The sequence below is a fragment of the Megalobrama amblycephala genome, linkage group LG3 (assembly GCF_018812025.1).
Source record: "Megalobrama amblycephala isolate DHTTF-2021 linkage group LG3, ASM1881202v1, whole genome shotgun sequence".
In the NCBI taxonomy this organism is placed as follows: domain Eukaryota; kingdom Metazoa; phylum Chordata; class Actinopteri; order Cypriniformes; family Xenocyprididae; genus Megalobrama; species Megalobrama amblycephala.
In genome coordinates this window covers 32,838,534-32,860,776 of record NC_063046.1, presented here as the reverse complement: position 1 = coordinate 32,860,776, position 22,243 = coordinate 32,838,534, and the positions used below count along the sequence as shown (strand labels likewise).

At 37.5% G+C, this 22,243-nt stretch overlaps 1 protein-coding gene across 6 annotated transcripts in view; it reads right to left on the bottom strand.

Moving 5' to 3' along the window:
- si:ch211-186j3.6 (neural-cadherin) overlaps positions 1-22,243 on the bottom strand; it is a 382,700-nt gene that overhangs the window by 48,168 nt on the left and 312,289 nt on the right. For all 6 annotated transcript variants that reach the window (XR_007184217.1, XM_048185218.1, XM_048185219.1 and 3 more), the window contains one exon: positions 10,823-11,100. Coding sequence is in view for 5 of the 6 variants with exons in the window: in XM_048185218.1 (XP_048041175.1) it covers positions 10,823-11,100 (278 nt within the window). In the remaining variant the exon portion in view is untranslated. The remainder of the gene's footprint in view (positions 1-10,822; positions 11,101-22,243) is intronic.

The window sequence follows — 22,243 nt, the reverse complement described above, 5'->3', positions numbered from 1 at the left end:
CAACACACGCTTTAAATGGTTGGTCAATCACAACCTGGCCAATCAGAGTAGGCTGGACATTTTGGAAGGGGGTCTTTAAAGAGATAGGAACTAAAACAGAGTGTTTCAGGCAGAGTGTGAAAAAAGGTGCTGCAGCAATGTATAGTATCAGAAAAAAAAAATGTTTTTTGAATTTTAAATCATGTACTGTAAATATATTCTACCAGACCTCCAGCAATAGCTTTCCTCATCATTGGAACTTCCCAAACATCATCCCCCACAAAACCGTACAACTGGAATCACACCAGACCATACAATACCAGTCTGATGTTGTGCATCCTTTTGCCATCAAAAATTTCCATATGAAAGATACACTTCATATGCATACGTATTGGCATGACTCAAACAGTAATCAACAGCTCTCTTGTTCTGCTTTCTGACAGATCAACCCCACCTGTTGCGCACACTCTCGATTTAGCCCACAAACAGCATCATCTGCTCAGAAACATCAATGACAAATTGCTTTCTTTTGGTTTGCCACCCAAGCACTGCTGTGCCCTCAGATCCCCTGCCTCAGTGCCTCTTTGGCAATTCTAATCATAGTCTCTGAAAAATGCATGGGTCTATCGCTGTCCTTCGTCTGTGCGTCTGTCTTCTTTCCGTCTCTTTTTGACTTTGTTTCTTTCTCTCTTTGCTGTCTCGCTCGTAGCTGCAGTTCTAATTGCCCATTTGAAAGGAAAATGACATGGGATGATGGCCTCTGTGCAGTCAGGCAGGTCAGTGCGCCCAATAAAGCATCTCAAGTGCTCTAATTACATTGTGCCCTAATCAAAATTATTTCCATGTTTACTAAAACAACATGTCATAGCAGAAGACAGGCGAGGATATGTTTACAGGACTGACCGTTAAACTAAAGATGATTACTGCCATATTGTCACCTTAGAATTATATGGTTCTATCTGACATTCTTGTCAAAATTTATTTATTCACATATTCTTATTCTATGACAAATTATTTACATTATGTGATGTTTTTTTTTTTAAAAGTGCCCTAGAATTAAAAATTGAATTTATCTTGGCATAGTTAAATAACAAAAGTTCAGTACATGGAAATGACATACAGTGAGTCTCAAACACCATTGTTTCCTCCTTCTTATATAAATCTCATTTATTTAAAAGACCTCCGAAGAACAGGCGAATCTCAACATAACACTGACTGTGACGCAACAGTCGGGGTGTACGCCCCCAATATTTGCATATGCCAGCCCATGTTCAAGCATTAGACAAGGGCAGGATGTCTGGATCATGATATCATGATATTTTTAGTGATATTTGTAAATTGTCTTTCTAAATCAGTGTTTCTCAACTCCAGTCCTCGGGACCCACTGCTCTGCACATTTTGTATGTATCCCTTATTTAACACACCTGATTTAGATCATCAGCTCATTAGGAGAGTCTGCATGAACTGAATTGAGTGTGTCATATAAGAGAGACATACAAAATGTGCAGAGCAGTGGGTCCCGAGGACTGGAGTTGAGAACCACTGTTCTAAATGTTTCATTAGCATGTTGCTAATGTACTGTTAACTGTGGTTAAAGTTACCATCGTTTCTTACTGTATTCAAGGAGACAAGAGAGCCGTCGTTATTTTCATTATTAAACACTTGCAGTCTGTATAATTCATAAACACAACTTCATTCTTTATAAATCTCTCCAACAGTGTGTAATGTTAGCTTTAGCCACGGAGCACCATCAAACTCATTCAGAATCAAATGTAAACATCCAAATAAATACCATACTTACGTGATTAGACATGTTGCATGATGAACACTTTGTAAAGATCCATTTTGATGGTTATATTAGCTGTGTGAACTTTGTTTATGCTGTGTAAGGCAAGCGTGAGCTCCGTGGGCGGGGAGCGTGAGCATTTAAAGGGGCCGCAGCCTAAATCGGCTCATATTTAATGATGCCCCAAAATAGGCAGTTAAAAAAATTAATTAAAAAAAATCGATGGGGTATTTTGAGCTGAAACTTCACAGACACATTCAGGGGACACCTTAGACTTATATTACATCTTTTAAAAAGACGTTCTGCGGCACCTTTAAGTTGTATATATTTTGGGACTTTTTTTTTTCCAAAAAGGTTCTATCTACAAAGTTGAACTCTAACTTGGTTCTATAAGGTTCAATCTGTGAGCCAATCAGTACTTTGAATGCACACATAAGGATCAACCAGGATCAGCTTTCTTTGACATGTCGCCGGACTGCTCTGTGACAGCGGAAAAGAGAGCAGAAAATGCAAAATCTGTGAAGATTAAACAATGCCGTGCAACGTGATGTTTATTAGAAACCTCATGATCGACTATTCTTTTTATGATCTTGTCAATGACAGCAGCCCAAATTCCATGGAATTTCAGTCTCTTTTTTGTGTGTTTTGCTGTAGCTATTGCTGAGGAGTTATTTTCATAGTTAGACACCACGCTAGCCAGCAGCACTATTAAGAGGATAGGTTCAGGTTTTGTAGTCTATTTGCTTTATTCCAGTCAGATCATTGTCATACGAGGGAGGCTATGTTTTAACCTTGATCCATTCTGTGTACTTGTATTGAGCTGTATAGCTATAAAGGTCTACGCTATGGCATACTAAAGTGTATAAACTATGACATTAAATGAGATGGAATGTAAAATTTTACATTGTTCGTAAAAACTGAATTGTTGCATAGTTGAAATAATTTAAATATATTAAATGTGAAATATTTTTAATTATATATAGTCAGTGAAACATTTTTCAAGGTTTATTAAACTCTGTGAAACACATTTGCTGAAGCATTGTCTGTTTTCTTGCAGTTTTTTTTTTTTTTTTTGTCTTAAAATGTCTTAAATTTTACAATATTAAGCCTTAAAGGTCAAATAGTCAACAGTTCAATTGATGGGGTATTAATTACAACAATAAACATTAGCATGTTATTTTAGCCATACTGATGTCTAGAGAGAAAGCCATTTTACCTGTCCCACATTCTGTGGAATAAAGTCCTGCTCAGATTACAGTAGCTGTCTAAACAAAAGGAAAATTAAACTTAAACGCTTCCTGCAATAATGTGTTAAATTACCAATCATATTCCTACCTAAATTTAACATCTGCACTGGACAAAATATTTAGCACTGCCTTATGCTTAACTTGAGCAAGAAAAAAAATATTCATTCTAAAATATGAAATAAATGTCATAAAAAGCATTAAATTTAACTTTCTCATGCATGTCAACACATTGTTGCAACACTATTTTTTTGTTTTAAAACAAATTATAAGTAAACTGTTTGGGTTTCTTGAAAATTATTGCTTCAAATAATGTTTTGCTAGATAGAACCTTATAATTCCAAGCGATTTTTTTTTTATTTTTTATTTTTTTTTAGAATTAGAATTAGAAGGTTCTATCTTCATTTGACCGATTCCAAAAATCCCATAAATATATTTCCAAAAAAATATATTTTTTACAAATTTGAGAGGATTTAGATGTAATGTTAATCAGAGTCAATAAGCAGTAAGCACCAACCAATGAGAATTTTGAACTTAAGAAAGCTGATAGGTCAAAAATATATATGTTGCTCGCTAGGGGTGTAATGTTTCACTCGTTTTCTTGATGCATCGATTACAAATCCTGACGATGCATCGATCTTGAAACATGTTTTTTTGAATCGTGAATCGTTAATTTTGGCCGATAATCCATGTAAAATGCTAAGAATCGGATTAATCACGATTCTATAGCAATTCAGTGCTTTAAAAGACATAAACATTAAATTACTACATGCGCGAATTGTTGTGCACCGTCATTCACGCTCATACAGCTCTCCTTCACAGACACGCGCTGCACTCTTTACCGCCTTTCACTGGATTGCGCTTGCACTCTGTCCGTAGCTCTCATCAACACATTTTTGAGCAGCCCACCTTTGAGCTCTCCTCAGGACGGCCACTGCTATTCACATGAGAAGATATAGCTCTCCATCGAGACAGCAATAGTCCTGAGTCAAACCGCTCAAGCCAATGATAAAGCTGCCAAGTTGCGTGGTCACTACTGTTGAAATAAAATGCTTTCAATGCGTGGAAATATAAAACCCCGCTTATTTAAGGGCGCGCATTTAATGCATGGACGGAGCAGACACATTATGTAAGTGTCTAAATGCATAAGCATAGTTCCAATGAATTATAAATGAAATTTAACTTTATGTTGTTAAACTGAATGTGCGACAGAAACTGCTTAAATAACTACATTAACAATGAAATAAGAGTGCACAGTTTATCTATCAATCAGATGCGCATTAAAGTAGTGTTCGTTACTATAGCAAGAGTAGACACCCAGCGCGTTTTCTTTCTGAATCATCGTAAAACAGGAATATGCTCCGTATAAAGAGAACAAAGAGGGCTTTTCTTACTATTCCGTAAAGAAAAGTTAGTTTAGGATTATTTGGGAAAGTGCATGATATTCTAAGGTAGTCTCTCCATGTAAGCATTTGTTTAATGTACCTGGAACACTTTAATAAGTTTGTGTAGCCATTAACACTATCCTACACTATAGTTAACATGAACTAACAATACTTCTAAAGCATTTTAAAATTTTGGATGTAAATTTCTACAAATGCAAATTTTTAGGCTATTAAAACAAAGTAATGTAGCATCATTAAGAACTAACATGAACTTACATTAACAATAAACAAAAGGTTTTTTTTTTTTTTTGCTCTTACTCTCTGACCTCCTGAAGGCGCTGTGTAATTTGCACCCTGACTGAGACACATAGGGGGAAGCATTTCAATAACTCTAATGAATGCATATAAAAATGCAGAATCAAATTGAATTAATCGAATCGCATCGAATTGTAATGTGAATCGTCTCGAATCGAATCGTTCTGAATTTGCACAAATCGTTCTTGAATTGAACACCTATGAATCGTGAATCAAATCGATTCGCTGTCTACCCAAAGATTCACAGCCCTATTGCTCACTCTTTCTCATACATGCGCACACACTGTCACCACATAATGCACTTGTTAATGCCGGATCATGTCAAAACAAATACGAATGAAGCACTCGCTACAGGTCACATCATTTCAACATGCTTAAAAAAAGTGGAATGACTCGCATGATACATAATTAAAAACTATTATTCTAGAAAACTTTTATGAGTACAGTCTTTATCTTTAAAGACTTTATCTTTATCTTTATCTAGTCTTTAGCGTACACATTCAGATGACTCTTCATAAAACATTTTTTTTCTTAATATGTAAAACTTTAGCACTAAAATATTAGCACTAAACTGCTGACAGCACTATATGGACATTTTTACTTGCAGAGTTTCTTTCTTGCAAAAAGGAAACAAACACCAAAAATATAAAAAAAATGAAAGTGCAGTGAGTTTTTTAGATCCATTCCCATAAGATGCTAAAGTTTACAGGAATCTATCTCAAAGGTTTCAGATGGTGTGTCAGATAGTCATTTACAACTCATCCATCAAGTGTGTTGAGATGGATACACGTGCGGAATGGAAGAGTAATGCACACCACAGAGAAAACTTTCCATGATAATGGCACAGATATTACATTTCTAATGTTGGACCATTGATTACTGTCAGCCTCACAGCGCGCTGGATTTGGACAAATTTCTAGCCTGGTGCGACTAATGTTCTCCCAAGACACAAATCCAGCAAGACAGAGGAGCCAATCTGGTTGCAATAAGACAACATTCAACCGTCCAAATCAATACAATAAAGTAACTCTGTCTAGGGAATGATACCCTTTTAAGCTAAAGTTTCATGAAGACTCACTAGAAACTATTTCAGGTGACTCCCGTTTAGGCTGAGGATTGAGTAATACGTAAGCCCTGCGATTTCGTGTTGGTAAGAGTCGGTCGGCAGGGTTTTACGGATGGATGAAGAGGTGTTTTGAGTGGGCAATTCAATGTGGAGATCAAATTATGTGACAGGATCAATGAAAGAGACAGTCCCACTGGAGCAAAAGAGAATATCACAGCTGGTCTGAGAAAAGACTGAGCAAAGGAGCTGAAAGATGAAAAAGCAAAATGTTTGCTGATCATGCATATAGAGTTTCTTTGGGGCATTTCTTGCAAGTGGTTGTTTGTGAACAAAAATGTTAAATAGCACAAAAACAGCAAGAAAGCAGTTTGACAGCCTTTTCATTCCCTAAAGAAACAACAGCCTCTGATAAACATCAGCAGGGTCACAGATCTTTCTAAAGAAAAAAAAAAAAAGAAAAATATGGCCTCTCTCCCATGAAATCCACTGGGGTCAATGTGAGCAATATCTAAAATATTAAGAGTGTGTGTTATTGTCAGCAATAGAGAGAATGCCAGAGAGACAGTAAAACGCTTTAAAATAGAAACTTCTTCCTCCATTGTAAAAAAAGACTCAGCTCTATTCTGCTTGATGTACTAAATCAGACCGATTTATCTCCTCGATTGAATCCTGGCATTAATATCAGCCACGATGCCTGAACACAATCCTCTTACTCCCTCTGGTCCATTTCACCCCTTCCCTTTTGCTCATTTCCTGCCAGCATAAACAGTTTGAGGATTCCATTGGTTAGGCTGTGAAAGACCTACAATAATCTCCCCCACCCTTCCTTTACAAATCCAACATTAAGCCTCCTTCCTGACTATTTACATGTTGCTCCTTAAATCTTGAGGTCCAGCCCTCAGTAGAGTGACGTGCACTGGGCTGGAATATATAGCACACATGTATCTGCATATTAGAAATAGTATTTTAATAAAGCAAACAGCCTATGCTATTGCTGAGCACAAAAAATCATTTTCTCAACCAGTAATTGAAAACAAACAAGATTGAATTAGGTTTCATTTTTACTGCTTACTTTAAAGAAACAAGCATAAACATATACTGTCAATAACCAAGTCCTATATATCTTAAGCAATTTAGCAAAATAATCATGTTTTAATAATGTTAAGATTTTTTTTATTATTATTATTGGTGAAAAGAATAAAAAAAAAAAAAAAATTGTAGCATGCTACTACACAATCTTTATTAATTTTAATTTTTTTCTGGATAAATGCACATAATAGTTGGAAATGTAATCAACATTGGATCCCAAAGTGACAGAATATGCTGTTCATTATGTACTATACAGTACAGTAACAGAAATCCTTTGAGAAAAAGTTCAGATTTCAAGTACGTGAAACCAGTTTCTAATCATAATTTCACGAACACAGCAAATGACACAAAATTCTGTTCCTCCTCTAACTGGGGAGCTGTCATTATTTATTGAATGGTGACAATCACCTAAAAGGGATGCAGCTTAATTAGACAAAGTATGATTGAGGGTGTTTATGTTTAAATTGACTCTAGTTACACATTTCATTATCTGTACATAATAAAGCTCCACATCTTACTTATGATAAATACAGTATTTTGCAGCATCTATTTTGTGCCTCCAAATTGATCTATGATTTACGAATGAGACATTTTTGCCTTATGCTAACAGTAGCTGCAGTAATAGGATTTTTTTTTTTTTGCATTATTTTACCAGCGGTTGGGGAAATTAGATTCTTTTTTGCATGCAGGAACAGGGGTTGCAGTCTATGAGTAAATGTGTTTGACATCGACCCCTTTCCCGCTGATGTACATTCACAAAAGATTTGTAAATCTACTTTATCTATTTAATTCTAATGAAGCACAGACATGATACTTTGAAAGTGGCTCATGAACTTCAGTTAATAGAAAAAGGACCTTGAGAGCTAAACACCACAGAATGGTTGGATGTTTGATGCATGTGAATTACAACGTTTGTGCAAGAAAACATTGATATTTAAAGCATTCTGCTGCAGGACTGTCTAAGTCTCTCTTGACACAGAAATAACCAAGCAGTGTGAGTAAGGGACCCAAAAGCAATTTCATTCTGCCCAAGCAAGATAATCGTATAGACCATGTCATATCAATGCATACAAATCCCTATTTTTCATACAAATGTCTATGTTTGATAAACCGTTCTGTATGAGTGCACACAAAACAAATCATTTTTAATATAAATACTCATATTTTGACATTGAAAAAACCAAAAGGCACACACATTATATATATATATATATATATATATATATATATATATATATATATATATATATATATATATATATATATATATATATATATATACTTGAAGGCTAAGGAAAACAGGAAAGTTGACGTAACACAGAGGCAACACTGAAGTTGTTGCCTGCAGACATTATTAGGATTAGAGGAAGGCTTGAGGCATGAAGCGCTATGGCACACAACGCCAGCTCACCACATTACATGCTCACTAGGTCTGACCACTCGCAAATCCTTAGCTTTACTTTCTTCTTTTAATTAAACCACTGAGAGCTAAATGAATTTCTCCATATTTTTCAAAGTGATAAAATGAGGCATAGAAAAGACATAATGTATGTCAGAATGGGATGTTAAGCCACTGCATCTGCATGCGTTGCATGTACGATCTCATAGTGGTATTAAGACAGATCTTTCCATGATGTCTCAGATTATGCCATACAAAAGACATTATGGGCAAAAAGGATTGAATGTGAGCCAGTCTCCCCTGTAGTAAAAAAAAAAAAAAAAAAAAAAAAAAATGCAGTTGTGGAACCAGGTTTGTGTGAGTGTGTGCCAGAGCGTGATGAGAAGAGGTAGTGTGATCTCGATAGGTGCGAGTCTGTGTGAGGTAAATGGTCAACACATAAATTATACAATAGGCAAATGTGCAATTTCATTTTTAAATGCCCCCTTTGGAAGATGTCAGGCCGGTATTTATGATATGTTCATTGCTCTGCATTTTTAATTTCCCTGCGGAAGGGAAAAATCCTCCATATCACAAGCAGCGATTAGAACACAACTCACATCTGCAAGCACATTTCAGATATCATTTGGAGCTTCCACATGGCAGCTGGTCTTGTGATTTGGTTCTAAATCAACCCATACATACTAAAACACTGAGCTTTATAAATCACTGCTAAGCATCCAGTAGTGCCCTAGCTAACTGTTACAGTCTTACAATGTGGTATTATCAACTCACATTATAGTCAGGGCTGATAATAGATGTCATTCATACATAAACCTTTTCCACTATTTTCTCAACATCTTTCTCTGTCATTTTCATCATCTCGCCTTTAGGGAAGAGAAATGTAAATGTGAGCAACAGTTTCCACAGAGTTGATGAATTTCTCAAAATAGCTCTGGCCAATATTTTCAATATAAAAATAAATATTAAAAATAAAGTAAAATAAAATAAAAATAAAATACAACAGAAACTTATTTTGATGTGTAAAACAGACTCTTAACTAAAATTAGAAAAATAAAAATAAAGAAAATATTCAAAAAGTAGTATAATAATAAACTTTATTTTCTTTGCACTAAGTGTAAATAGTTGTTTGATGCTATTTATACTTAGTGCAATAAACAGTTTATTCCCACTATTAAATACCTGTTAGGCATTCTTCATTTTTATTTAACATAAACACCTCTCCTAGCTGATATGCGATGGGAAAAGGGAGAAGAATGAGTTTAGAAAAAGGCAGAATCTAACTTGTGTCAGTCGCATCAAAAGCTAACACACCCACCTTACCCTCCACACCACTGCTCCTGTTAACAACAGGATTTCTTTTGTAATTTTACTGCCTCAATCAGACAATGGTGGGTCTGGTTAGTGTAAATAGCTTCTGCCAACAAGCCAGGCTCACTTGGTGTAAATAGTCACTCCGTAAAATTATACCAATTTAATGCACATTAAAAACTAATGGAATTAATGTACTACAAATGCAATTTTGCTCTGACAAGGTCTTGAAATTCTTCATAGCATTACAAAATTTGTTATTTGAATGATGAAGACTTTCTTTGCTAATCACTGTTTCGGGGTTGATATTCCTGTTCCAATCGCCATGTGAGGTTGCAATTATCTCAGACAGCTAGACAACAAACAACAAACAATCCAACTATTCTAATTAAACTTGCACATGCATTTAAAAGATCAAATTAGCTAGTTTTAATTAGAAGTAATGTATGGAAAAGTTGCCCGGCTTTCCAAAAGAAACATCACTTTTAATTAGAAATACATGTTCCAGTTTAGGCATATGCACAACTTTACTGCTTGGAAACAGAACGTAAAACACAAAAAGCTTTGTTCAAAATATTCAACATGAGACATGGATCGCCTGCTTTGTTCAATTACAACCACGGCTAAAAAAAAGAAGAAGAAGAAAAAGAGCTGGCATTAGAGCTTTTGTTATTAACTCAAGGCTGTGAGGTTTCCGTATAGTCTGAGTGAAAAAAAAAATCCCCACCTAACAGTTTTCACAAGCTCCCTGCTCCCGCAAACCCGTCCAATCCCAGTCACTCTGTATTGTTATTCAGGAAAGGAAATCAATATACCATGCCAGGTCTGGATAATTGAATAACACAGAAAAAGAAAGGTTCTTTCAGTCTCATATTTGAGAAAAAACTCAAAAGTGAGAAGATTAGACTTAGGAAGAGTGGCTCGGGTCCATGTGGAAGTTCACTTGATCATGTCTCCTTTTTGCACATGAATGTGAGATAAGGACAAGGCATCTATGCATCTAAATGCATTGTTAATTTCAGACAGTTTCATTAGGCAATTCTCAACCTAATGTAATGTTTAGACATTGAGTTTGCTCAAAGAGCTTGCATATGCTCAGGAACCTGCTGCAGATTACAGACTGCTAACGGAAGCCTGTTTCAAACGTCTCACTGCTGTTATCTTCAGCTCACCCTCTCTCCACATGCAAAGTTAAATCAAGTCATTCAAGTAAGCTCTGAGGCTCTCAAAGAAAAACCTGTATCTCACCTATATCCGCTCTGCGTGTCCACGCAGACTCCTCCATTGTGGCAGGGGTTTCTGGGATAGACAGAGCAGCTCTGGTGGAGGTGTTCACGTGCTGAGCAGCTGCAGACAGCTGTGGCTTCCACAGTCACTGACACTAGAGCCATGCTGCCTGAGTCGACAACCGCCGGCTTGTCAGTTACGCTTAGGTGGCTGGTGCAGCCCCCTCCTCCCCGACAGTCAGCATCCACACACTCATCTACATGAACCTGGGTCACATTGACTTGAAGAAAAGACTGGAGCTGGATGGGAAGGGGACATGGAAAGAGAGCGAGAAAGTAAGTCAATCACTTGAGAAAATACTCCCATAATGGTTAAAAAAACAGAACTAAAAAAAAAAAAAAAAAAAAAATAAAAGAGAGAAAATAACACATGTGATCAGATATTATAAAGTAAGGTCAGCTTGTTCGCAAGCTGTTTCACAGACATCTTTCATGCTTGAAACTCTGATTGGGTGATGCAAGAGATAATACCTGCATCTCATACCTTCTGATGGTAATTCATGTTTATTTAATGCAATAGCTAGTAGTAAGGGATGATCGGTTCACACTGAACCGAGGCACATACACTGATGTAACCACATTAAAGAGTGTCAAAATGACATTTTTTTTAAATTGAATTTCAGATTAAAAATAATTATTGGTCGATTTAGTAAAAGTGACACGTAAAGGCCAAGAATGGTAACCCATACTTGGAATTTGTCCTCTGCATTTAACCCATCCAGTTAGTGCACACACATTAGGAGCAGTGAGTAGTGAACACACATACACACACACACACACACACACACACACACACACACACACACACACACACACACACACACACACACACACACACACACACACACACACCTGGAGCAGTGTGCAGTCATTTTTTGCTGTGGCACCAGGGGAGTGATTGGGGGTAAGGTGCTTGGCTCAAGAGCACCTCAGTCATTTTCTGCTAGTATTGAGACTCGAACCTGCAACCTTCAGGTTACCAGCCTGACTCTCTAACCACTGGGCCACGACTTTATATTAGGTGTCTTCTGCTGCCATGTGCTTACATCAAAAAATGTTAGGCACGATGTGCTTATTGTGTTCATGTTGTATTGCAAAACACTTTTGCTGCTAATGAGGTGGGATACAGGTAAGGTTAGGGGCAGGTTTGGTGGTATGGGTAGGTTTAAGAGTGAGTCAGGATGTGAGGTGAGGGTCAACAGTGTAATTATAGATGTTATTAAAGAAATTAATTACAGCTGTAATTAGATGCAGGTATTTTTAAATACAAGTGCAATAAAAAAAACATGTATGTACACAATAAGTGCACTGTATCAAATTATTAATTTAAATGTTAGTACCTAGTATTTAAAGATACTTAATACAAAGTGGGACCAAAAAAATTTGACATCATTTGAAAGCTGAGAAATCAAAAATATCAAAACAGAATTTTTGCTTATAATTGCATTTCTCAGCAAATCATTGCGACTTGAAATTCCTTAAATTAAATTTTTATGCTGGTCAGTAGACCAGCAAGGTCTTGCTTGTGAAGGTTGTTGATCAAGGAAGTCTTGCTGTTTAACCCATTTAGACTGCTAGGTGTCTATGCTACTTACACTGGTGTCTATGCAGTCTTTTCAGCTGAGCTACCTTCAAATTGGCATACAAATGGCAAAGCAAGTCCAACCAAGTTAACCAAAAAGACCCCAAACCCACTTGTTTATATTGCTCTGAGGCATAAAAAGTGTTCAGAGAGCCCGTGCTTTTCCACAAGCACATAAACAACGTGCAGATACTCCAATGTCCACAGTAATGCCTCTCAACTTCCACACCATTTATTCAAATCCAGCATCTGAAGTGGAGCAGTTTGCTCTGTGGTGGACTGAGCAGTCACACAGTGATTGACTTGTCCTCCACAAACCCATGTGGCCAGACACACTTAAGGGGAAATAGAGGGGTGAAGAAACAAGACGTATCGAGGGATACAGACACAGAGAAGATAGAGACAGATGTTCAAGGTGATAACTACTCCAAGATTAGCTGGGACCTATTTGCCAGGACACTATTCTGACTTGGATAGTAGCTCATGGAGAGGTATTTTCTACACAGCCGCTGTGGCAGAGGGCTGTGGGTGATTGATGATGCTGTTTATGTTGATTTTGCTGTTTATGTGTGATCTGAGGGGAAACTCTGAGGGCGCACAGAGATATGAAGCATTGCGCACAACAGGGTCGGTGAGGCAGAAACTGTGGGAGCAGCGTTAGGCTGCAGAAAGGGGTTTATTTTAAATGAAGATTAACATAAAATCTTAAAGTCCACATGTAGTCAATTATTTTATCCCTTAAAACTCATCTTTGAACATCAAATTGACATATTTAAAAAAAAAATTCAAGTGAAAAAAATTCTTCATGCCTTAAAATAGCTTGAATGTAATTTTACAACCTTGCCTCATTTAATATACACGAATCAATGAATATGCAAATTAGCCCCGCCTCCACTCGCTCACTCCAGCTCGGAGAGTCTAGTGTTGCTATAGTGACGAGCAATTTGTTGTTTGTGTTGTGGATATTTAAGAAAAAAGCTTGCTTCGCTTCGTATATTCAGTTTAATTTCTGACGCTTAAATTGTGTTTTAAATTATGAATTGGTAAAACGCCTTTGCAAAACGGTCTGAATCAACTTGTATTTCTATAGACTGCTCTCTCACTGAATCACCTGAAGCGATTTCTCAGTAAAACACATGGTATCGAGAGAACAAGCAGCCATTTTCCTCTGTGCACATGCGCTAAATGGATGTTTGACAATTTCGTTGCTTTTTGAAGTTCAGATTTAAAAAAACATTCAGATGAATTCCTGCAGGCCCATGCTTTCTCCGTACATGAAATAAATGCACATCCTTGAATGAGCACGGATTTCCAGCGTATTTACTTGAAGTTATCAGGTAGGCCAATATCTATGGTTTGATCCATTCCAGAGGCGGCCAAAACCAGAATTTATAATGGACTGAATAGCTCTCTCAGAACTTGACGTGCGATTCCACAATAACGCTGCATTCACACGGGGCGCCGGCGTTAACGCTTCTCATTTACTTTGAATAGGTGACGTCATGCGTTGCCGAGCTGAATTGTGGGTTCCGTCGCATCGCTTCACTCGCGTTGCAAGCGGCAGAAGTTGAAGATTTCTCAACTTTTCAAGCGCCAACACAGGTGTCATCCAATCAGATGGCCCTATGCAAATTCCCTAGAGCAGTCGCTAGCCAACTGCGTTCGTGCAACACCGGAAAGTAATGTGATTGGCTGTAATCACTATAACAGTCACGTCAACACAAGCTTCAGACACGCCCTCCCATCAAGCATTGATGCCGACGCTCCGTGTGAATGCAGCGTAACTGACATATGCACATGAATCACGGTCACGCGCACATGTTCAGAGCAATATTGTTTTAGCTATGTTTTATAGTATTAAAATATTTCGAAGGACAAAAACATTAACTTTATTGGCTTTACTTCAAGTCAGCTGTCACTTTACTTTGGCACGAGCCCCTATGCGCTCGCACACTTGGCACAGCCTTTGCGACGGTTCTGTCTTTAATTAATATGAATTAATATAATTAGTCTTTTGCTTGACTACGTTATCAAATAGATAATAATGTGTTGCTAATGTTACACACACTGTTCCTGTTCTTTATCTCAGAGTCAGACAGCTGCCTTCTAACAATCAGTATCCATACAAACGCTTTGAACAACTCAGAACGTCAGTGGAGAAAGGCATATAGTTCATCATAACATTGTAATAGGCTCGCTATATTGATAAATCTACACAATTATTCATATCAACAGAAAATTTACCGGGATAACCTGGCTTGTCTCGAGACTTTCCTGCTTTAGAGCGGTCATAGTTAATGATATGCCAAAGCCTGCCGGCATGTCGTTGTGATTGGTTAATAATGAACTGCACTTCTACAGCATTTATTAATCTTTGTTAATGTTATTTCAACATTTACTAATACATTATTAAAATCTTAATTGCACTGTGAAATAACATGAACAAACAATGAACAACTGTATTTTCATTAACTAATGCTAACAAAGATTAACAAATACATTAAAGGTGCCCTTGATTCAAAAATTGAATTTACCTTGGCATAGTTAAATAACAAGAGTTCAGTACATGGAATGTGAGTTAGTACATACAGTGAGTCTCAAACCCCATTGTTTCCTCCTTATATAAATCTCATTTGTTTAAACGACCTCCGAAGAACAGGCGAATCTCAACATAACACCGACTGTTACGTAACAGTCGGGGTGTACGCCCCAATGTTTGCATAATGCCAGCCCATGATGTTCCCAACATTATAAAAGGCAATAGACAAGAGCAGCCAGTTAACGTCTGGAGCTGCACACAGCCGAATCATCAGACTAGGTAAGCAAGAACAACAGAGAAAAATGGCAGATGGAGCAATAATAACTGACATAATCCATGATAGCATGATATTTTTACTGATATTTGTAAATTGTCTTTCTAAAAGTTTCGTTAGCATGTTGCTAATGTACTGTTAAATGAGGTTAAAGTTACCATCGTTTCTTACTGTATTCACGGAGACAAGAGCCGTCACTATTTTCATTTTTTAAACACTTGCAGTCTGTATAATGCATAAACACAACTTCATTCTTTATAAATCTCTCCAACAGTGTAGCATTAGCCGTTAGCCACGGAGCAGAGCCTCAAATTCACTCAGAATAAAACTTTAACATCCAAATAAATACTTTACTCACATAATTCGAAGCATGCATGCAGCATGCATGACGAACATCTTGTAAAGATCCATTTGAGGGTTATATTAGCTGTGTGAACTTTGTAAATGCCCTGTAATATAGTCGACAGCTGGTGTGGCAGGGAGCACGCGATTTAAGGGGGCGGCACCGAGTGTAAATCAGTGCATTGTTAATGATGCCCCAAAATAGGCAGTTAAAAAAATTTATTTAAAAAAATCTATGGGGTATTTTGAGCTGAAACTTCACAGACACATTCAGGAGACACCTTAGACTTATATTACATCTTGTGAAAGAACGTTCTTGGGCACCTTTAACATATGTATTGCTCATGGTTAGTTCATGTTAGTTAATACATTAACTAATGTTTAAATAATGAACCTTATTGTAAAGTGTTACCAAAAAATGAAATATTGATATTTTAATACTACACATACAATAATATCATAAATAATCCAGCAGTAGTAACTATATGGTTGACATTCAACATAGTAGGTAGTATAATAGTTTTTTTTTTTTGAAACGTCAGGATGCAAGACACCCTAGACTGCAGGTAGAGCTGATCAACAGTAAGTTATTTTTGTATAGGTACAGCTGGTTACAAACTTTTATACAGCTGGTTTCTCTGCCTCCCTTCAAGTGTGATTCATTGGCCAAAAAGGAGAAAACAAAAAATAAACACCAAAAGATAAATTCCACTAATAGTTAATAGTTAATACAATATATCCACTAATCCACTAATAGTTAATTGTTAATACTTTCCCCCAAATTTCTATACAGAAGATATTACGATAAAATCATTATCGTAATATTGTCAATTCTTTTGTCCATGATAATCATATAGTGAAAATCTGATAGTGTTAAAGTGATGATACATGGGGCAACTTTTTGAGCAATGTTGCTTGGGCACTTTCCCATTGAGAATGAAAAACAAATTTCTATCTGGATACTTTACATAGGTCGTGGGCAATTTTTTGAGATCCTCCAATCAGAGTGCTAGCAGCCGATCATGTGACCAGCTTGGAGATTTCAGAAAAAAATCAAACAAGATGGCGGCCTCTCAGTGGCAGTGGAACGAAGAAAAGTAGAGTGAACTTGTATCTTTTTACACTTGTAAGTTGTCATGTATCAAACAAAAACAGGGAATTTACCTCATTTAATGCTTAAAATACCAACAGGTGTCCAATGTGCGTAGGATGTAATTTAGCCATTGAATGTTTTTAGTTATATACTAAAAAGAAGTGTTTTGTTTAACGTATGCAGTGGCGTAGGCTGTTGAGAGTATGGCATGTAAAAGTAGCTTTTGACGTGATCGACCCGGGTTCGAATCCGCCTTTTGCCAAACTCGTTCTTCTCCCTTTTCCTATCACTAATCAGATTGGAAAGGCATTTATATTTAATAAAAATGAAGAAAATATTTGAAAAGTTGAAATAAAGTGCCTAACAAGTGTTTATATTATTTATTGGGTTGGCAATAGATTTGCTCCTCTGATTGGTTGCTGCTAACTGTCCGTTGCCCAAATTAGTTGCTCTGTGTCTCACCAGGTTGCATGTTGACGGCAACATTGCTCAAAGAGTTGCCCTGTGTATCATCACCTTGACTGCTCTAGTTGGCACTCATAGCCCCTCCTTTTCTTTTTGCACAAACTTTGTGTATGCACATGGGACGAGATGGGTATACAGAGGAGAGGTTCATTCAGCATTTAATGGCACCATTAACTTTAGATGCACCTCATCACACTCTGCCTGCCAGGTCTGTTACTGTGCCACTCCTCTCGTATGCCTGTTCCAATTGGATGCCCAGATTAGGGTGGCATTCGAAGGGATGGGGGCAGCGCAAACATAAAAAGAGGTGGCCTCTCTGTGACAGCATTCATATGTAATGTGGACATGCACATTTTATTTTTGTTAGTTATTAACAAAATAACTTTAAAATTACAAAATATTAACAAAATAATGATTTTGAAATTAAGGCCATCATGACTAGTTCATTTTATTTTATGGCTGACAGGCAATCGATGGCCGATATTAAAACAAACAAACAAATACAAATCCCAATTTTCAAATGCTAGGTATCAAATGATATATACAACATTAAATAATTACTGCAACTAAGTGAACATCCGATATCCAACATCCAATCTGGGCTGCTTTATCGCTGAAAACCAATATAGTGACAAGATAACATACATCCCTATAAATAATGGTAACACTTTACAATAAGGTTCATTAGTTAACATTAGTTAATTACATTAGCAAATGTTAATTTCAACATTTACTAATACATTATTAAAATCTTGTTAACATTAGTTAATGCACTGTGAACTAACATGGACAAACAATGTACAACTTTATTTTCATTAACTAACGTTAACAAAGATTAACAAATACAGTAACATATGTATTGCTCATGGTTAGCTCATGTTAGTTAATGTACTAACTAATGTTTAAAGGTGCCCTAGAACTTTTTTTAAAAAGATGTAATATAAGTCTAAGGTGTCCCCTGAATGTGTCTGTGAAGTTTCAGCTCAAAATACCCCATAGATTTTTTTTTATTATTTTTTTTAACTGCCTATTTTGGGGCATCATTATAAGTGAGCCGATTCAGGGCTACTGGCCCTTTAATTCTCCTGCTCCATGCCCACGGAGCTCGCGCTTGCCTTGAACAGTGCATAAACAAAGTTTACACAGCTAATATAACCCTCAAATGGATCTTTACAAAGTGTTTGTCATGCATGTGGCATGCATGCGTTGGATTATGTGAGTATTGTATACTGTTATATTGTTTACATTGATTCTGAATGAATTTGAGGCTGTGCTCCATGGCTAACGGCTAATGCTACACTGTTGGAGAGATTTATAAAGAATGAAGGTGTGTTTATGAATTATACAGACTGCAAGTGTTTAATAATGAAAATAGCGACGGCTCTTGTCTCCGTGAATACAGTAAGAAACGATGGTAACTTTAACCACATTTAACAGTACATTAGCAACATGCTAACGAAACATTTAGAAAGACAGTTTACAAATATCACTAAAAATATCATGATATCATGGATCATGTCAGTTATTATTGCTCCATCTGCCATTTTTCACTATTGTTCTTGCTTGCTTACCTAGTCTGTTGATTCACCTGTGCAGATCCAGACGTTATTACTGGCTGCCCTTGTCTAATGCCTTGAACATGGGCTGGCATATGCAAATATTGGGGCGTACAACCCGACTGTTTCGTAACAGTCGGTGTTATGTTGAGATTCGCCTGTTCTTCGGAGGTCTTTTAAACAAATGAGATTTAAATAAGAAGGAGGAAACAATGGAGTTTGAGACTCACTGTATGTCATTTCCATGTACTGAACTCTTGTTATTTGACTATGCCAAGATAAATTCAATTTTTCATTCGAGGGCACCTTTAACTAATGAACCTTTTTGTTAAGTGTTACCTAAAAATGATCAAAGCAGAGGAAAAAGCAGGATACACAAGCTCCTGCACCTCAAATATTAAAGAGATGCTTTCCAAACACTAGAGGTTACAAGTGCCAAAAAATGTATCCAATTGTGGAAGCGTAGTCGGTTCAGTTTTTTTTTCCTGTTGTTGTTGTTGTTAATTGTTCCGTGTTTCTGGGCCACTTAAAGTAAAACCAATAATGTGTAGTTTTAAACATATAATCAAAATCAGTGTGATTTGTCATTGAATTTCCTTATCCGACCTTTAATGGCTCGAGTGTCCATGTGTATCTCAAGTTTGTGCCTGACTGACTGCAGATCTACTCAAGCACATAACTGCACTGCAGAGTCCCTGTGGATCAGATCCAGGAGTTGTTTTCAAGACACACACAAACACACAAATACGCATTTGAAGCTGCAGAGCGTAGAGATGCCTGGTGTTAAACATTCACCCACACACACACTTGACTCTCTCTCCTTCTCTTCTCATGGTTCTGGGTCTTTACAGACACACACATGCACACACAATGTGGATCCTCAACAGAGCATTCAGGTCTGACTCCCACGTTCACGCCTGCTTGAGGAGGTGATTTGCATGTATTACCTCGGACGTTAAACACTGCAACACCGAGGTCTTGCATTTCATTTCAGACAAGTAATAAACCATTAGTTTATATGAGCCAGTTAGGCTCATGTAACAGGAGCCTACACAGTAGAGAAGATACACCCACTCCCTCGTCTAATCCTTCTTCTGGATGCTCTCATTTCTCTTTCTCGCTCTCCATTTATTTTGTTCTCTCTCTCCCTATTCCTGGAGGAGAGCGTGGAATTTCTTCCCCATCTCCTGCTCGCTGGTACTGTCAGCTCATTTCTCAAAGGCCCTCTGAGGTGCCCGTCGGGACTGAAACAACAATTCCCAGAATTCCCTGAGGGAAACTTCCACAGAGGCTCAATGATAGCACAGGAGGACACCCAAGAGATATACAAAGCAGGATCTGCATGCACACATAAACGGACAAACCGGTAGGAGGGCACTAAACTTCTATTGGACCAGTGGCCTTTTCATGTTTCTGTTGTATTATTCAAAACAGTGTACGCTTTTTAAACATTTGATTTGCGAAGAAGGAGTTCAACAACCGCCAAAGGGTGTTTTGGTGAGTGACCAAAAAAAAAAGCATGGTGAGATGTGGAAACGATCCACATGATACTGTTGCACATGACTGAGCTTTTCTTTCAAAAACTATGAGTTTTCTTTCTTGTGCCAAAGCAAACCTGAAAGAGCTAACATTCACATAAAAGAACAGAGACGGGATCGATGGGAGGTGCTGCGCCACGTAACGCTTAAAGTTGCAACAAACCAAGTAGTAATTTCAAAATTATTTAAATTATTCTGAGAGGAAAAAAAATTAGCAAGACAAAAGAAAGTGTGGGTGTGCGCGAGTCAACAATTGCCTGAATAAAGTCGAAACAAAAGGGCAGAGGCAAAGCGCACTGCCTTCGTGTTTGATATGTAATTACGAAGATTTCTGCAAAAGCTGAAGTGATGAGATGTGTTTTTGAGAAAGGCCAGTGTGAAATGACTCTGACAGCGAAGATCCAGCTGAAAGCTTAAAAATAATTGTATTTCCACTCCTTTATATTGTGAACTCAAATAGAGCGAGAGATTCAATGGCATCCGATTAAATGTAGAGAATGGCTCTAATTGTTCTTTGTTCATCTTCACTGGTTCCTTCTGCATTTTGACCTACTCACTATAGGTGCTCTATTTCTAAAACGTGCCTTGTATGTTTATTCTGAGGGGTAAATCTTATGAGAACGATTTCTTTTTTTTGTTGTTCTGCAAATGTGTTTTAGTTTAGTCTGCTAAAGCCCTAAACGCAAGCTTTGCATTTGAACTGATTCGCCCTCCAATTTTACCACAAATAACAAGCTTCCCTGAAAAGTTTTTCTTCCTCCCGTGCTTTTTTCCCTGTTTATCATTGACTCCTAGTCTTTCATCAGGACTCACTATCACCACAGGGAGATTTGATTCTGGTTTTCAAGCTTGACGCAACAGTGTGTGTTTTTGTGAAGCGTCTGACACTTCACAGGGTGTCACTTCACTTGTGTGTATTGCAGAAGGGGTGTTAGGGGGCTAGATAGAAGGGCACACCCCTGGGAGATGAGCAGTGTGCTCCGAAAATCCGCTTCCCCCATCCTAGCATGGCCGCGGGGGAATCCTGAGCTCTTCAAAGTGTGTGTTGTGGCAGCAGGGGAGTGAAGTGAAAAGCAAGGGGAAGAGAGAAGAGTACTGGAGATCATGGCAGTGTATTAAGAATCATTTAAAAGTTACAGACGTGAGAGGGGCTCCTCTCTGTCTCTCTCCTGCTGTTTTCACTCGTTTCTTCCAGCCCTCTTGTAAGCCAACATCACACGCCCTACTCGACACATCCGACATGCAGCGAATGCAGCCGCCATACCAGCCAAAAATAGAAAAACGCAATTACATCAGATTCAGAGGCAATAGTTCTGTGTGTGAACATGAACTGGCTGTTCTCTCTAATCTCTATGGCAATTTTCATTTCACTATTCCTTGTCTTGGAATCTCTCCAATTACTATGGGTGGAGACCCGTAACTTACTTTCCATATCAGTGAGTTCATCTATAATTAACTCCCTAAATTTTCACTTTCCTCTTCCACTACTTCTAGCTCTGAATAATGGAATGAGTCAAATGGGAGGGAAGCAAACGAGAAAGAGAATAAGGGAAAGTTTTGAGTAGTTTTTCCTGAGGATTAGATTTCCAATCATTAATAACCTCTAGCCTCCATCAGTACTAATTTCACCTTCTCAGCTCACCATTTCCAAGCCATTGCCAAGCCTCTTTTCACCATGTAATTAGTTCTGATCATTGATTTTGCATAGGAGACTGATGCATTTAGATCTGTTGAATGTTTTCAATCCACATCATAGCTCCTTTACTTTTAGCCACGTCTTTTCTGAGAAGGGAATGCAGGTAATGTGTTGTATAAATGAAAAGAGAGCCAGAGAGAGTCAGAGGTGACTCTTTAGGCTTGATTGAAAAGGTACAAAGAGGGATGGGTTAATACATCAAGTAAAAGCAAAAGTAATTGGTGTTAAAGCTTTCAGTTATTCCACATTGAAGTGTGCATGCATTTAGAGGGATTTCTAGGTTAATTACAAAGTCAAA